At 42.9% G+C, this 16,426-nt stretch overlaps 1 protein-coding gene across 1 annotated transcript in view; it reads right to left on the bottom strand.

The window, feature by feature from the left end:
• Positions 1-16,426, bottom strand: part of lamb1a (laminin, beta 1a) — a 37,060-nt gene that overhangs the window by 14,214 nt on the left and 6,420 nt on the right. Inside the window, exons 5-19 of the mRNA XM_079345625.1 lie at positions 14,522-14,710; positions 14,352-14,415; positions 14,063-14,265; positions 13,814-13,934; positions 12,860-13,048; positions 12,205-12,381; positions 9,044-9,156; positions 7,583-7,662; positions 6,089-6,224; positions 5,711-5,869; positions 5,325-5,452; positions 4,942-5,062; positions 4,542-4,734; positions 1,430-1,573; positions 654-885 (exon numbers count right to left, since the gene is read on the bottom strand). Coding sequence (XP_079201751.1) covers positions 654-885; positions 1,430-1,573; positions 4,542-4,734; positions 4,942-5,062; positions 5,325-5,452; positions 5,711-5,869; positions 6,089-6,224; positions 7,583-7,662; positions 9,044-9,156; positions 12,205-12,381; positions 12,860-13,048; positions 13,814-13,934; positions 14,063-14,265; positions 14,352-14,415; positions 14,522-14,710 — 2,249 coding nt within the window. The remainder of the gene's footprint in view (positions 1-653; positions 886-1,429; positions 1,574-4,541; positions 4,735-4,941; positions 5,063-5,324; positions 5,453-5,710; positions 5,870-6,088; positions 6,225-7,582; positions 7,663-9,043; positions 9,157-12,204; positions 12,382-12,859; positions 13,049-13,813; positions 13,935-14,062; positions 14,266-14,351; positions 14,416-14,521; positions 14,711-16,426) is intronic.

Raw genomic sequence — 16,426 nt, 5'->3', positions numbered from 1 at the left:
CTCACATGTCACAGGTGTGTTTAACCTCAGGTGTAGCTCACTTGTCACAGGTGTGTTTAATCTCAGGTGTAGCTCACCTTTTACAGGTGTGTTTAATCTCAGGTGTAGCTCACTTGTCACAGGTGTGTTCAATCTCAGGTGTAGCTCACCTGTCACAGGTGTGTTTAACCTCAGGTGTAGCTCACTTGTCACAGGTGTGTTTAATCTCAGGTGTAGCTCACCTGTCACAGGTGTGTTTAATCTCAGGTGTAGCTCACTTGTCACAGGTGTGTTTAATCTCAGGTGTAGCTCACCTGTCACAGGTGTGTTTAATCTCAGGTGTAGCTCACCTGTCACAGGTGTGTTTAACCTCAGGTGTAGCTCACTTGTCACAGGTGTGTTTAATCTCAGGTGTAGCTCACCTGTCACAGGTGTGTTTAACCTCAGGTGTAGCTCACTTGTCACAGGTGTGTTTAATCTCAGGTGTAGCTCACCTGTCACAGGTGTGTTTAATCTCAGGTGAAGCTCACCTGTCACAGGTGTGTTTAACCTCAGGTGTAGCTCACTTGTCACAGGTGTGTTTAATCTCAGGTGTAGCTCACCTGTCACAGGTGTGTTTAATCTCAGGTGTAGCTCACTTGTCACAGGTGTGTTTAATCTCAGGTGTAGCTCACCTGTCACAGGTGTGTCCTGTGCTGTGGTCCTTGCAATCAAAGCAGCGTCCAGTGTCGGGGTCGCAGTTGTCGGCGTGTCCGTTGCAGGTGCAGGGTTGACAGGTGGGATAGCCCCAGTGACCTGGCAGACAGCGATCACACTGACGGCCATATGCTCCAGAAACACACACACACTGACCGGTCAGCTGATCGCAGAAGGAACTCTGTGACCCCTGAGGTTTGCACGCACATGCTGAAAAAAACAAACATTATACTCAGTGTGTGGTAACTGACATGAAATCCCAAGGATCTGAAAATCGGCTTTCACAGGCCAATTCAAAACTTTATGGTTAAAATAATTGATTGTTTAGCTTTTGTTATCGATCAAATTTGTTTATCAAACCCAGCAGCCTCATGGTTTTGCAACTAGCTGTCAATAGTACAAAAGGCAGGATCCACCTCTTCCTTTTTAAAGCTCTCAAAGGGGGTGCCCCAGGGTTCAATATTAAGACCTATTTTATATTCAAATTTATATCAATATGTGTCGAATGCCATGTATCACTTTTATGCTGATGACACCATCATCTCTGTTTCACAAGTTTTTGAGTTTCTGCAGCCAGCATTCAATGTTGTCCAGTCTCATCTGACGGAACTGAAGTTGGTCCTAAACTATGATGGTTATCAGCATGTATATTATTATTATTATGTCAAAAGGATTGTTATTACTATATATAGAAGATCGTTATCAGTATACAAAGACAATCACTAATAGATTATTGATTGATCTTTTTTCTTACCTCTGCAGCCGTTGGGTCCAAACTGAAACGTGGCTGGAGCACATCTGTCACAGTTCCTGCCAACTACATGGGGGCGACACTGACACTGACCTCCACTGGGGTCACACACAGTGCTGAGGGAGCCTTGAGGGTCACACAGGCATTCTGAGAAACAGAGAAAACACATTAGGGGGTAGAAAATGAGACTGACACACTCACTTTTGATCAGAGTCGGATTTATAAGACCAGATGAAGAGAAATGAATGTGAAGAAGAAGAAAGCAGCAGAGACATGTTCACAAGGACTGTCAAGGTTGAAACATCCCAGCGAAACATCAGTACAAGATAAACACCAACAGAGTGACATCACTACCACATAAACACCAACAGAGTGACATCACTACAAGATAAACAACAACAGAGTGACATCACTACCATATCAACAACAACAGAGTGACATCACTACCACATAAACACCAACAGAGTGACATCACTACCACATTAACACCAACAGAGTGACATCACTACCACATAAACACCAACAGAGTGACATCACTACAAGATAAACAACAACAGAGTGACATCAGTACAAGATAAACAACAACAGAGTGACATCACTACCACATAAACACCAACAGAGTGACATCACTACCACATTAACACCAACAGAGTGACATCACTACATTAAGAACAACAGAGTGACATCACTACATTAAGAACAACAGAGTGACATCACTACCACATTAACACCAACAGAGTGACATCACTACATTAAGAACAACAGAGTGACATCACTACATTAAGAACAACAGAGTGACATCACTACATTAAGAACAACAGAGTGACATCACTACCACATTAACACCAACAGAGTGACATCACTACATTAAGAACAACAGAGTGACATCACTACATTAAGAACAACAGAGTGACATCACTACATTAAGAACAACAGAGTGACATCACTACCACATTAACAACAACAGAGTGACATCACTACCACATTAACACCAACAGAGTGACATCACTACAAGATAAACAACAACAGAGTGACATCACTACCATATTAACAACAACAGAGTGACATCACTACCACATTAACACCAACAGAGTGACATCACTACAAGATAAACAACAACAGAGTGACATCACTACCATATTAACAACAACAGAGTGACATCACTACCACATTAACACCAACAGAGTGACATCACTACCATATTAACAACAACAGAGTGACATCACTACAAGATAAACAACAACAGAGTGACATCACTACCATATTAACAACAACAGAGTGACATCACTACCACATTAACACCAACAGAGTGACATCACTACCACATAAACACCAACAGAGTGACATCACTACCACATTAACACCAACAGAGTGACATCACTACATTAAGAACAACAGAGTGACATCACTACATTAAGAACAACAGAGTGACATCACTACCACATTAACACCAACAGAGTGACATCACTACCATATTAACGCCAACAGAGTGACATCACTACCACATAAACAACAGCAGAGTGACATCACTACCATATTAACGCCAACAGAGTGACATCACTACCACATTAACAACAACAGAGTGACATCACTACATTAAGAACAACAGAGTGACATCACTACCACATTAACACCAACAGAGTGACATCACTACCACATAAACACCAACAGAGTGACATCACTACCACATTAACACCAACAGAGTGACATCACTACATTAAGAACAACAGAGTGACATCACTACATTAAGAACAACAGAGTGACATCACTACCACATTAACACCAACAGAGTGACATCACTACCATATTAACGCCAACAGAGTGACATCACTACCACATAAACAACAGCAGAGTGACATCACTACCATATTAACGCCAACAGAGTGACATCACTACCACATTAACAACAACAGAGTGACATCACTACATTAAGAACAACAGAGTGACATCACTACATTAAGAACAACAGAGTGACATCACTACCATATTAACGCCAACAGAGTGACATCACTACCATATTAACAACAACAGAGTGACATCACTACATTAAGAACAACAGAGTGACATCACTACATTAAGAACAACAGAGTGACATCACTACATTAAGAATAACAAAGTAACATCACTACTTTAAGAACAACAGAGTGACATCACTACTTTAAGAACAACAGAGTGACATCACTACTTTAAGAACAACAGATGACATCACTACTTTAAGAACAACAGAGTGACATCACTACTTTAAGAACAACAGATGACATCACTACTTTAAGAACAACAGAGTGACATCACTACTTTAAGAACAACAGAGTGACATCACTACTTTAAGAACAACAGATGACATCACTACATTAAGAACAACAGAGTGACATCACTACTTTAAGAACAACAGAGTGACATCACTACTTTAAGAACAACAGATGACATCACTACTTTAAGAACAACAGAGTGACATCACTACTTTAAGAACAACAGAGTGACATCACTACTTTAAGAACAACAGATGACATCACTACTTTAAGAACAACAGAGTGACATCACTACTTTAAGAACAACAGAGTGACATCACTACTTTAAGAACAACAGATGACCATGGTACAACTCAGAAACCTGTATTCTGAAACTGAGGTCGCAAATTTGGGCTGTCTGATCAGTTTTAAGGTGGGTTGGTCTGTTTTAAAGGTAGACTGATCGGGATTAAAGTGTACTGTTCTGATTTAAGATGAACTAATCAAAATTAAGGTGGACTGATCTGATTTCAGGTGAACTTATCAGTTTTAAGGTGGATTGATCAGTTTTAAGGTGGACTGATAAGATTTCAGGTGAACTTATCAGTTTTAAGATGGATTGATCAGTTTTAAGGTGGACTGATCTGATTTCAGGTGAACTGATCAATTTAAAGGTGGATTGATCAGTTTTAAGGTGGACTGATCTGATTTCAGGTGAACTTATCAGTTTTGAGGTGGATTGATCAGTTTTAAGGTGGACTGATAAGATTTCAGGTGAACTTATCAGTTTTAAGGTGGATTGATCAGTTTTAAGGTGGACTGATCTGATTTCAGGTGAACTGATCAATTTAAAGGTGGACTGATCAGTTTTAAGGTGAATTGGTTACCTTTGGCTCCCTGGTGCAACATGGCTGAGATGCTGAAGATGAAATTCCTGCAGATTTCAGTCATCGGAGACCTGATCACACCCTGACTGTTCTCCAGACAACGATACCGCTGGAACGTGTCCCAACCGCTGGAGTCTCCCCCCTCTGAGGCTGAGAAGATCTCCAGGTTCTCACAGTGAGGCATGAGGACGATCTGAGAAAGATGGAGATCATCAAACCACTTTCCTAACTAGGTTTATATAAACCTAAACTGAAACCTGAACCAGGTTTAGCTAACCTTTTTGTACCTTAAACTGTGTTTGAAACATAGAATTAAATACAGTTGAAGGAAAGAAAGGCATTCTGGGTTTGATCTCTTCTTTAAAAAAAAAAAAAAAAAAGACCAGCTGAGTTTCCTCACCGAGTCGATGAGTGTGTATGGAGACTGGATGTCGCTGAGCGCCGAGTACAGCGGCAGACTCAGGCGGACTGTGTAGTTCAAACCAGACTCAAAGCAAACCGGTCTGGGAAGAACCATGTACCTGCGGGGACAGACAGGAAACAGGTAAACTTACAGGTTGTTGATTCTCTGATCCGTGACAGATTAGTTCTGGTTTATTCTTCCTAAGCTTTAAGGACCGTTAACCAAACATCAACTACTCTGACTCAACTTCAAACACATGTCCTTTCCGATTCATTTCAACGTGCAGAAAAACTGTCGAGGAATACGTTAAGATTGAAGGCAACCGGAAGAGGTGACAATTAGAACCCTGACATTTTGAAACGGACGTGGCTTAACGTTACCGTGAGCTGGGGTGAAGGGAGATCATCTGGTTATCGTCATCGGGAACTGTGTTGACACAACGACTATCTGCTTTTATTGGTCCTGGTCTCATCACTGTCATCAGAACCTCCTCCCATTGGTCAGGCAGCTGCGTGAAAAAGAAACACATCCAGAGTTTAAAATATTTATGTTTGTTCTCCTTTCTGCCCTGACCCAGATTTAAACCAGGGTTGGATAAACCCTGATCCAGAACGGGCTTCGATAAACCCTGATCCAGAGCAGGGTTAGATAAATCCTTATCCGAGTCAGGGTTCATCTTACAGATGGGTTAGGGTTAGGACCAGGGTTAGATGAACCCAGTCTCAGACCGGGTTTCAGACCAGGTTGGACGAAGTTAGCTTCAAACCTGTGGCTCGTAACGGATGATGATGTCATACTCCATGGAGTGGGGGATGTTGTCCACAGAGAACTCCAGGTAGGCTCCTTCTGGGACATTGACCAGGCCAGTACCTGTCCAGGTGGGACTGCGGTCTAGGGGGTGAGGCCTCGGGACGACTGTCACTCCCTAAAAAACGATGAGAGAAGATGAATATTAAGGACGACCTTTAAAACTAAGTGCTGCAATCTAAAAATCTTAAACTCATAATATCATAAAACACTGTGACGTTGCTTCTGATGTTTTGTTTTTTTACTACATTTTTAGGGTTAAGGTCTCGTATTTTTGTGTTTTATTCTGAGTCTTTGTGGAATGATTTCTTAAAGCACTGGAGTGTTTATAACTCACCGGTCCAAACTTGGCGTCCTCTGCTTCATAAGTGTAATGATCCAGAGCGATGAAGTAGAATCCAGATTCGACCTGATCACAGCGACGACCGAACATGTGATCCCTGCACACGCACTGACCGCTCACCTGATCACACCTACACGACAAAGTGAGGAGCTCAATTCAAAAGGTAGAACGTCAATCATCAGATACATTTTCTTATTGATAAAGATGATAAACACGCTGAAACTGATCGATAAAACTGAAGCGGATAATTCATAAACTTTTAACAGAGCATACACTGTTTAAAGGAGCAGTCTGTAACTCTGACTCCTAATGTTTATACTCAGGGTCAGAGTTCCCCTGAGGTTATATCCTGAGTTTGGACCTGTTCCCCTGAGGTTATATCCTGAGCTTGGACCTGTTCCCCTGAGGTTATATCCTGAGCTTGGACCTGTTCCCCTGAGGTTATATCCTGAGCTTGGACCTGTTCCCCTGAGGTCAGAACCTGAGCTTGGACCTGTTCCCCTGAGGATATACCCCGAGCTTGGACCGGTTCCTCTGAGGTTATAACCTGAGCTTGGGCCTGTTCCCCTGAGGTCATAACCTGAGGTCATAACCTGAGCTTGGACCTGTTCCCCTGAGGTTATACCCTGAGGATATACCCCGAGCTTGGACCGGTTCCCCTGAGGTTATACCCTGAGGATATACCCCGAGCTTGGACCTGTTCCCCTGAGGTTATACCCTGAGGTTATAACCTGAGCTTGGACCTGTTCCCCTGAGGATATACCCCAAGCTTGGACCTGTTCCCCTGAGTTTATAACCTGAGCTTGGACCGGTTCCCCTGAGGTCATAACCTGAGCTTGGACCTGTTCCCCTGAGGATATACCCCGAGCTTGGACCGGTTCCCCTGAGGTTATACCCTGAGGTTATAACCTGAGCTTGGACCTGTTCCCCTGAGGATATACCCCGAGCTTGGACCGGTTCCCCTGAGGTTATACCCTGAGGTCATAACCTGAGCTTGGACCTGTTGCCCTGAGGATATACCCTGAGGTTATAACCTGAGCTTGGACCTGTTCACCTGAGGTTATACCCGGTGCTTGGACTGGTTCCCCTGAGGATATACCCCGAGCTTGGACCTGTTCCCCTGAGGATATACCCGGAGCTTGGACTGGTTCCCCTGAGGTCTGAGGTCATACTGACTTGAGTAAATACTGTGTTGGCTAGTTCAAAGTAATAATATCCTTTATAATTCTTAAAGATCTCCTTTGCTCCGTTGTTGATGTTACTAGTTAGAAGCTGACACTTTAGCTTTTAGTGATTACTATTAGATTATTATTAGACTTGAATTTCCCTCGGGATCAATAAAGTATCTATCCATCTATCTATTACACATTGAATGATAAACACTTGAAACATTGACAGACGAGTCTCTGCATTATGACACAAAGGTGTTCCGTTCTTCCACTCATATTTAGCGGTTAGCCTTTAACACTGATTTGGTGGTGAACTTACTGGTTGTTAAGGGCTCCTCCCAGGTCACAGTCGCATGGTCGACAGCCATCCATATCATTACTGAGTCCCCAGTGTTCTGACTGTAACACACACACACACACACACACACACACACACACACACACACACACACACACACACACACACACACACACACACACACACACACACACACACACACACACACACACACACACACACACACACACACACACACACACACACACACACACACACACACACACACACACACACACACACACACACACACACACACACACACACACACACACACACACACACACACACACACACACACACACACACACACACACACACACACCGTGTCATTAAGTCATTTTCTGACCCCCCAGCTTGTTACTGTCAGTAAATTTAAAGGGACAGGAAGTGATTCAGGCTTTCATGTCACACATGCTGTAAACCTCCCCCACACACTCACACCCAAATAATACCACCCCCCCCCCTCCACTCACACACACACACATACACACAGGACCTCCCACAGCTTCACAGCTGCAGCTCTTCACGCTCTACATTTCCCACTCTACATTTTGCACAGATATCTGCTCCTCAATCTAAAATGTCACAATTATCTTTTTTTCACATTGAGAGGATGCAGGAGGGCTGCTGAAGCTCTGCATTTATTATGTATTTGTGAATTCATAAACCTTGAAAAATGCTTGAGATTATCCGTTCGATCCTTATGTTTGAAAGAAAACAGCTGAATTTTTCACTCAGATTTTACCACAGAGTTTCTCCAGAATGAGACAACCTGGACAGGAAGTCAGACAAGGAAACACACAGAACATCCACTTAATTTCAAAATATACAGAATCGGGATGATTTTCATGCACTTTGTTTGGGTGGAACTCTATTAATATTTATATTTTTGTTTGTGGAATTGATTGATCAGAGAGTGTGTGATATCATGTTAAAGTAGTCGTTCTAGAATTGAAAACAATACGGGGGTGTGATCTACCAGAGACGTGAGATATTAGATCTGTATAACCTGACTGAGGAAAATTTACAACATGAAAACAGATCCCAGGTTAAAATTCTGCTGGCTGCAGCCAAGAAGTCAATCACCAGAAAATGGTGAAGACAGGACCTTCCCACTCTCAAGAACTGGCTGGACGAAGTCGAGGAGATACTCAACATGGAAAGACTCACAAATATATTGAGACTCCAGCAAACGATATTGATAAGAAATGTGAAAAATGGACAGAATACCAATCACAAAGCACCGAAAAAACTCATTTGATATCAGAGACATTTGATTATTACAACTAAGAACATGTATACCACTGACGATTTCAATTCTTGTTGAAGTAAGGAGAAAAAGAGTCATCTGAGAGCATCCCTAGTTAGCATGTCTGATACAGCAAAGAGATGGGACATTGTTTTTGATAACCTTAACTATGGCACAGGATATTTTCTTACCACACACTGGTCACAGTCTCGTCCAGTAACCAGACGTTTACAAAAGCAACTTCCTGTTTCACTGTCGCAGGGGTTTCCTCCAGGAACTGTCCCCACGGGGCTGCATGTACACGCTGAAACCCAGGAACAACACATACATGATACACACAATAACGATCATGTGATTTCCTTTTTATCCACAGTGAAAAGGAAAGAACATCAACCGTTAAACGAATCCTCATTCCTGGGCTAATCCTTTCTCTTTCAGGAGAAGCAGAGGAATGTATCTCGTTCTGTTGTTGTACCTCGTGGTGCAGATGTTGTTCTGTCTCGTTCTGTTGTTGTATCTTGTGGTGCAGATGTTCTGTCTCGTTCTGTTGTTGTATCTTGTGGTGCAGATGTTCTATCTCGTTCTGTTGTTGTATCTTGTGGTACAGATGTTCTATCTCGTTCTGTTGTTGTATCTTGTGGTGCAGATGTTCTATCTCGTTCTGTTGTTGTATCTTGTGGTACAGATGTTGTTCTATCTCGTTCTGTTGTTGTATCTTGTGGTGCAGATGTTCTATCTCGTTCTGTTGTTGTATCTTGTGGTACAGATGTTGTTCTATCTCGTTCTGTTGTTGTATCTTGTGGTGCAGATGTTGTTCTATCTCGTTCTGTTGTTGTATCTTGTGGTGCAGATGTTCTATCTCGTTCTGTTGTATCTTGTGGTGCAGATGTTCTATCTCGTTCTGTTGCTGTACCTCGTGGTGCAGATGTTGTTCTGTCTCGTTCTTTGGTTGTATCTTGTGGTACAGACGTTGTTCTATCTCGTTCTGTTGTTGTATCTTGTGGTACAGATGTTGTTCTATCTCGTTCTGTTGTATCTTGTGGTGCAGATGTTCTATCTCGTTCTGTTGTTGTATCTTGTGGTGCAGATGTTGTTCTATCTCGTTCTGTTGTTGTATCTTGTGGTACAGATGTTGTTCTGTCTCGTTCTTTGGTTGTATCTTGTGGTACAGATGTTGTTCTGTCTCGTTCTGTTGCTGTACCTCGTGGTGCAGATGTTGTTCTATCTCGTTCTTTGGTTGTATCTTGTGGTGCAGATGTTGTTCCATCTCGTTCTGTTGTTGTTTCTTGTGGTGCAGATGTTGTTCTATCTCGTTCTGTTGTTGTATCTTGTGGTACAGATGTTGTTCTGTCTCGTTCTGTTGTTGTATCTTGTGGTACAGATGTTGTTCTATCTCGTTCTGTTGTTGTATCTTGTGGTGCAGATGTTGTTCTATCTCGTTCTGTTGTTGTATCTTGTGGTGCAGATGTTGTTCTATCTCGTTCTGTTGTTGTATCTTGTGGTGCAGATGTTCTATCTCGTTCTGTTGCTGTACCTCGTGGTGCAGATGTTGTTCTGTCTCGTTCTTTGGTTGTATCTTGTGGTACAGACGTTGTTCTATCTCGTTCTGTTGTTGTATCTTGTGGTACAGATGTTGTTCTATCTCGTTCTGTTGTACCTCGTGGTGCAGATGTTCTATCTCGTTCTGTTGTTGTATCTTGTGGTACAGATGTTCTATCTCGTTCTGTTGTTGTATCTTGTGGTACAGATGTTGTTCTGTCTCATTCTGTTGTTGTATCTTGTGGTGCAGATGTTGTTCTATCTCGTTCTGTTGTTGTATCTTGTGGTGCAGATGTTCTATCTCGTTCTGTTGTTGTATCTTGTGGTACAGATGTTGTTCTGTCTCGTTCTTTGGTTGTATCTTGTGGTACAGATGTTGTTCTGTCTCGTTCTTTGGTTGTATCTTGTGGTACAGATGTTGTTCTGTCTCGTTCTGTTGCTGTACCTCGTGGTGCAGATGTTGTTCTATCTCGTTCTTTGGTTGTATCTTGTGGTGCAGATGTTGTTCCATCTCGTTCTGTTGTTGTTTCTTGTGGTGCAGATGTTGTTCTATCTCGTTCTGTTGTTGTATCTTGTGGTACAGATGTTGTTCTGTCTCGTTCTGTTGTTGTATCTTGTGGTACAGATGTTGTTCTATCTCGTTCTGTTGTTGCATCTTGTGGTGCAGATGTTGTTCTATCTAGTTCTGTTGTTGTATCTTGTGGTGCAGATGTTCTATCTCGTTCTGTTGTTGTATCTTGTGGTGCAGATGTTCTATCTCGTTCTGTTGCTGTACCTCGTGGTGCAGATGTTGTTCTGTCTCGTTCTTTGGTTGTATCTTGTGGTACAGACGTTGTTCTATCTCGTTCTGTTGTTGTATCTTGTGGTACAGATGTTGTTCTATCTCGTTCTGTTGTATCTTGTGGTGCAGATGTTCTATCTCGTTCTGTTGTTGTATCTTGTGGTGCAGACGTTGTTCTATCTCGTTCTGTTGTTGTATCTTGTGGTGCAGATGTTGTTCCGTCTCGTTCTGTTGTATCTTGTGGTGCAGATGTTGTTCTATCTCGTTCTGTTGTTGTATCTTGTGGTACAGTTGTTCTGTCTCGTTCTGTTGTTGTATCTTGTGGTGCAGATGTTGTTCTGTCTCGTTCTGTTGTTGTATCTTGTGGTACAGATGTTGTTCTGTCTCGTTCTGTTGTTGTATCTTGTGGTACAGATGTTGTTCTGTCTCGTTCTGTTGTTGTATCTTGTGGTGCAGATGTTCTATCTCGTTCTGTTGCTGTACCTCGTGGTGCAGATGTTCTGTCTCGTTCTGTTGTTGTATCTTGTGGTGCAGATGTTGTTCTGTTGTTGTATCTTGTGGTGCAGATGTTCTATCTCGTTCTGTTGCTGTACCTCGTGGTGCAGATGTTCTATCTCGTTCTGTTGTTGTATCTTGTGGTACAGATGATGTTCTATCTCGTTCTGTTGTTGTATCTTGTGGTACAGATGATGTTCTATCTCGTTCTGTTGTTGTATCTTGTGGTACAGATGTTGTTCTATCTCGTTCTGTTGTTGTATCTTGTGGTGCAGATGTTGTTCTATCTCGTTCTGTTGTTGTATCTTGTGGTACAGATGATGTTCTGTCTCGTTCTGTTGCTGTACCTCGTGGTGTAGATGTTCTGTCTCGTTCTGTTGTTGTATCTTGTGGTGCAGATGATGTTCTGTCTCGTTCTGTTGTTGTACCTCGTGGTGCAGATGTTCTGTCTCGTTCTGTTGCTGTACCTCGTGGTGTAGCTGTTTTTCTATCTCGTTCTATTCTGGTACCTCCTGGAGCAGATGTTTTGAGTCTTACCTTTGCAGCCTTCAGGATCGTCACTCAGCCCGTAATGCTCCTCTTTGCAGCGTTCGCAGCGTTCTCCCTCGACATTCACTTTACAGCGACACTGACCAGCAATTAGACCGACCCGAATATCCGTCATTCCGTCACATATTCCTCCATTTAGAGATCCGAAAGGGTCACAGTTACAGGCTACAGAAGACAAGGCAAGTTTATTTATATAGTACGGTTCAGCAACAAGGCAATTCAAAGTGCTTTACACAAGACATGAAAAGCATCATGACAGAGGAAAGAAAAGATACATTAAAATAGAAAAGTTAAAAATCACTGAAATTATTAGAACTTTAAAACATGTTCAAGTAAAAATAATTCAAATTAAATGAATTTAACGAAAAATATAAAAAGAACTTAAAGTTTCAGTGCACAGTGAAAGACTATAATCCTTAGTTAAAGGCAGCTGTAAATTGGTGTGTCTTTAAGCTGGATTTAAAATGTGGATTGAAAAGAGCTGAGAGTTTCAGTAGACCTGCAGTCTTCTGGGAGTTTGTTCCAGATACAGTATAATGAGCATACAAACTGAAGGCTGCTTCTCAGAAAGAGACACAGGACAAAAATCATGTTGTTTGGATAAAGACTGATCAGTCTTTGTTTTTCAATCAGGTAGACTCACGTTGGCAGATTCTGGGGTCTCTGACGGATCTTTCCGGGTGTTGGTAATAAAACGGTTTACACTGTTCACAGTGCTGTCCGGCTGTGTTGTGCTGACAGTCGTCACAAACTCCTCCACTCAAGTTTCCTGAAGCAACGAACACCGCCATGTCGAAGTGACACGAATCTGAGTGCTGGTTACAGTTACACTCTGCAGGCACCACAGAAGAAGAACAATAAGTCAGTCAACATGTCAAACAGACGCTTCAGATGAAGAAGGATGATGAACTGACGTGAATTCATCAGATCACATTGAACTAAACACTTTAATGCTATTTCTTTAATGGGGTTAAAAAAACAAGAAACATGACCACGACAACATGGAGCAGCTCAAAGGATCCTTTATGCAATATGTCCATTTCTTCCACATTCCTGCTTATTTTCTTGAAGCTTACGGATTCTGACCAAACTTTGCAATATCACTAGAAATAATGGGGGCAGTGTTGAGCAGTTTAGCCAACAGTTCAAGCCAGAGCAGAAAAACACAGCAAAGAAGAAAACTTTGGAAAATGTCTGAACTTTGAGAGTAGGTTATGAACTTAAAACGTATACAACGTTAGCTTGTACGTGGACATACAGTAGAACAGCTGGAGAGTGATCGCACCATGGACTATAGATCAGCTGGACGCATAGAAGGAGAAGAGGAGGTCTGTGAGAGACTGCACCCTCGAGAGGATGCATCGTGTTCATCCCAAAGTCAAGGATGTGTTAGAAAGTGCCGGTTATTTATTTTCATACAGAAAGGAAGCAGAAATAAGATTCCTGCCGTTAAAAGTTAGCTTGTTCTGGTCCCTGTCCTGCAGAGACCAACAGAGAATGGGTGTACTGGGCGTCTTCCAGTACAGACCAGCATACAGTAGTAGAGATCTGTAGATCCTTTAAGACCAATAAAAACACGGAGAAACCAGAGACATACTCTTGCAGGCGTTGGTGTTTCTTCCCTCAGCTGGTCTCCAGGGCAGCTCGTGGTGGAAGTCCTGACACAGCTCACAGTTCAGTCCTTTAGTGTTGTGGTTGCACATGCAGTGACCATGAACCTGCAGACACACCAACCATCAAATTCACATCTGACTAACTAAAACCAGGTCACACAAATAAGCTGATCAGCTGAAATAATAATCAACATTCCTAAAAACAATCAATGAGCATAGCCCAGCAGCCTCACCATGCCCTCTCTGGTTAGCCCTACACCCTCAACGGGGGCGCACTCGGAGGCGTGTCCGTAGCAGAAACAGTTTCCACGGACCACCATGTCATAGATGGCGTAGTAGTACTTCTCTTTGATCTCCATCCGCGGGTCCAGCAGGTTGTCTCCAAGCGTGTGCAGTCTAGTAAACTTGACTCTCAGGTTGGTGATCTTCAACATGTCTAAAAAAATAAAACAGGATGTATGGTGGACAAATGGCTCATCAATGACTCCGGCAGAATGTAAGCACTTAAAGAGTAAGACATACTCTGGATTCTGGGGCTGTATGGATCATCAATCCTGAACGCCGGGTCCAGAACTCTGAAAATCACCTGGAAATAAAGGAACATTTCATGGAGTATTTGGACTTCTAATGAAACAAATGAATAAACACGGAGTTCAAGATTAGACTGTGGTTAGCAGAGCGCTGCTGTATACCTCGCCTTCCGTGGATGGCTCAATGTCAGAGTACCGAGAGTCACAGATGACATCATCGACCTTCTGCATTGGACCCGGGGAAACAGTTGGGAAAGAAGTCTCACAGTCATATGCAAAGTATCGATAAACCTGCCAGGTCTTTCCAAAATCAGCTGACCGCTCGATCACCATCGCAGCAGGTCTGAAGGTCTGAGGAGAGGGAACGAGGTGAGAGAATAAGTCAAAGGTTCTGCTGATGGTACAAAGGATCAACAACATGGAACAAACAGACGGCATCAGAACATCTGTAAAGATTATTTAAATAATTAATAAAAACATTCATCTGTCCGAATTATCATTTGGACACCGTTTGAAGAGTTCAGTGATAAGACAGCAAACATGGCTGCCTGGTGGAACGAATGCAGCTGAACAAAGAAGTAAAAAGCTACCATCAGTTTTCTCAGGACACAATCCCCATGTCCCCATGTCCCCATGATACCTACAGTCTCTACATGTCCTACAGGAGGTAGAGTCTGCAGTTATCAGACCTGCTGGTACCTACAGTCTCTAAACTACAGGTGGTAGAGTCTGCAGTTATCAGACCTGCTGGTACCTACAGTCTCTAAACTACAGGAGGTAGAGTCTGCAGTTATCAGACCTGCTGGTACCTACAGTCTCTAAACTACAGGAGGTAGAGTCTGCAGTTATCAGACCTGCTGGTACCTACAGTCTCTAAATGTCCTACAGGAGGTAGAGTCTGCAGTTATCAGACCTGCTGGTACCTACAGTCTCTAAATGTCCTACAGGAGGTAGAGTCTGCAGTTATCAGACCTGCTGGTACCTACAGTCTCTAAACTACAGGAGGTAGAGTCTGCAGTTATCAGACCTGCTGGTACCTACAGTCTCTAAACTACAGGAGGTAGAGTCTGCAGTTATCAGACCTGCTGGTACCTACAGTCTCTAAACTACAGGAGGTAGAGTCTGCAGTTATCAGACCTGCTGGTACCTACAGTCTCTACATGGACTACAGGAGGTAGAGTCTGCAGTTATCAGACCTGCTGGTACCTACAGTCTCTAAACTACAGGAGGTAGAGTCTGCAGTTATCAGACCTGCTGGTACCTACAGTCTCTAAATGTCCTACAGGAGGTAGAGTCTGCAGTTATCAGACCTGCTGGTACCTACAGTCTCTAAATGTCCTACAGGAGGTAGAGTCTGCAGTTATCAGACCTGCTGGTACCTACAGTCTCTAAATGTCCTACAGGAGGTAGAGTCTACAGTTATCAGACCTGCTGGTACCTACAGTCTCTAAACTACAGGAGGTAGAGTCTGCAGTTATCAGACCTGCTGGTACCTACAGTCTCTAAACTACAGGAGGTAGAGTCTGCAGTTATCAGACCTGCTGGTACCTACAGTCTCTAAACTACAGGAGGTAGAGTCTGCAGTTATCAGACCTGCTGGTACCTACAGTCTCTAAACTACAGGAGGTAGAGTCTGCAGTTATCAGACCTGCTGGTACCTACAGTCTCTAAACTACAGGAGGTAGAGTCTGCAGTTATCAGACCTGCTGGTACCTACAGTCTCTAAACTACAGGAGGTAGAGTCTGCAGTTATCAGACCTGCTGGTACCTACAGTCTCTAAACTACAGGAGGTAGAGTCTGCAGTTATCAGACCTGCTGGTACCTACAGTCTCTAAACTACAGGAGGTAGAGTCTGCAGTTATCAGACCTGCTGGTACCTACAGTCTCTAAACTACAGGAGGTAGAGTCTGCAGTTATCAGACCTGCTGGTACCTTTGGTTAGGATTTTATTTTTTTGACGTCATCCTGGGTAACGTTCCTGCAGCTGTTGTCTTCAAAGAACAGTTCAATCAGTCCTCAGAAATGTCATTCTTCATCAACAGAGTAAGAGTTAGACAAAGGCATGT

This window comes from Symphodus melops (genome assembly GCF_947650265.1).
Source record: "Symphodus melops genome assembly, chromosome: 6".
Taxonomy (NCBI): domain Eukaryota; kingdom Metazoa; phylum Chordata; class Actinopteri; order Labriformes; family Labridae; genus Symphodus; species Symphodus melops.
This window is presented reverse-complemented; position numbering and strand designations above follow the sequence as displayed.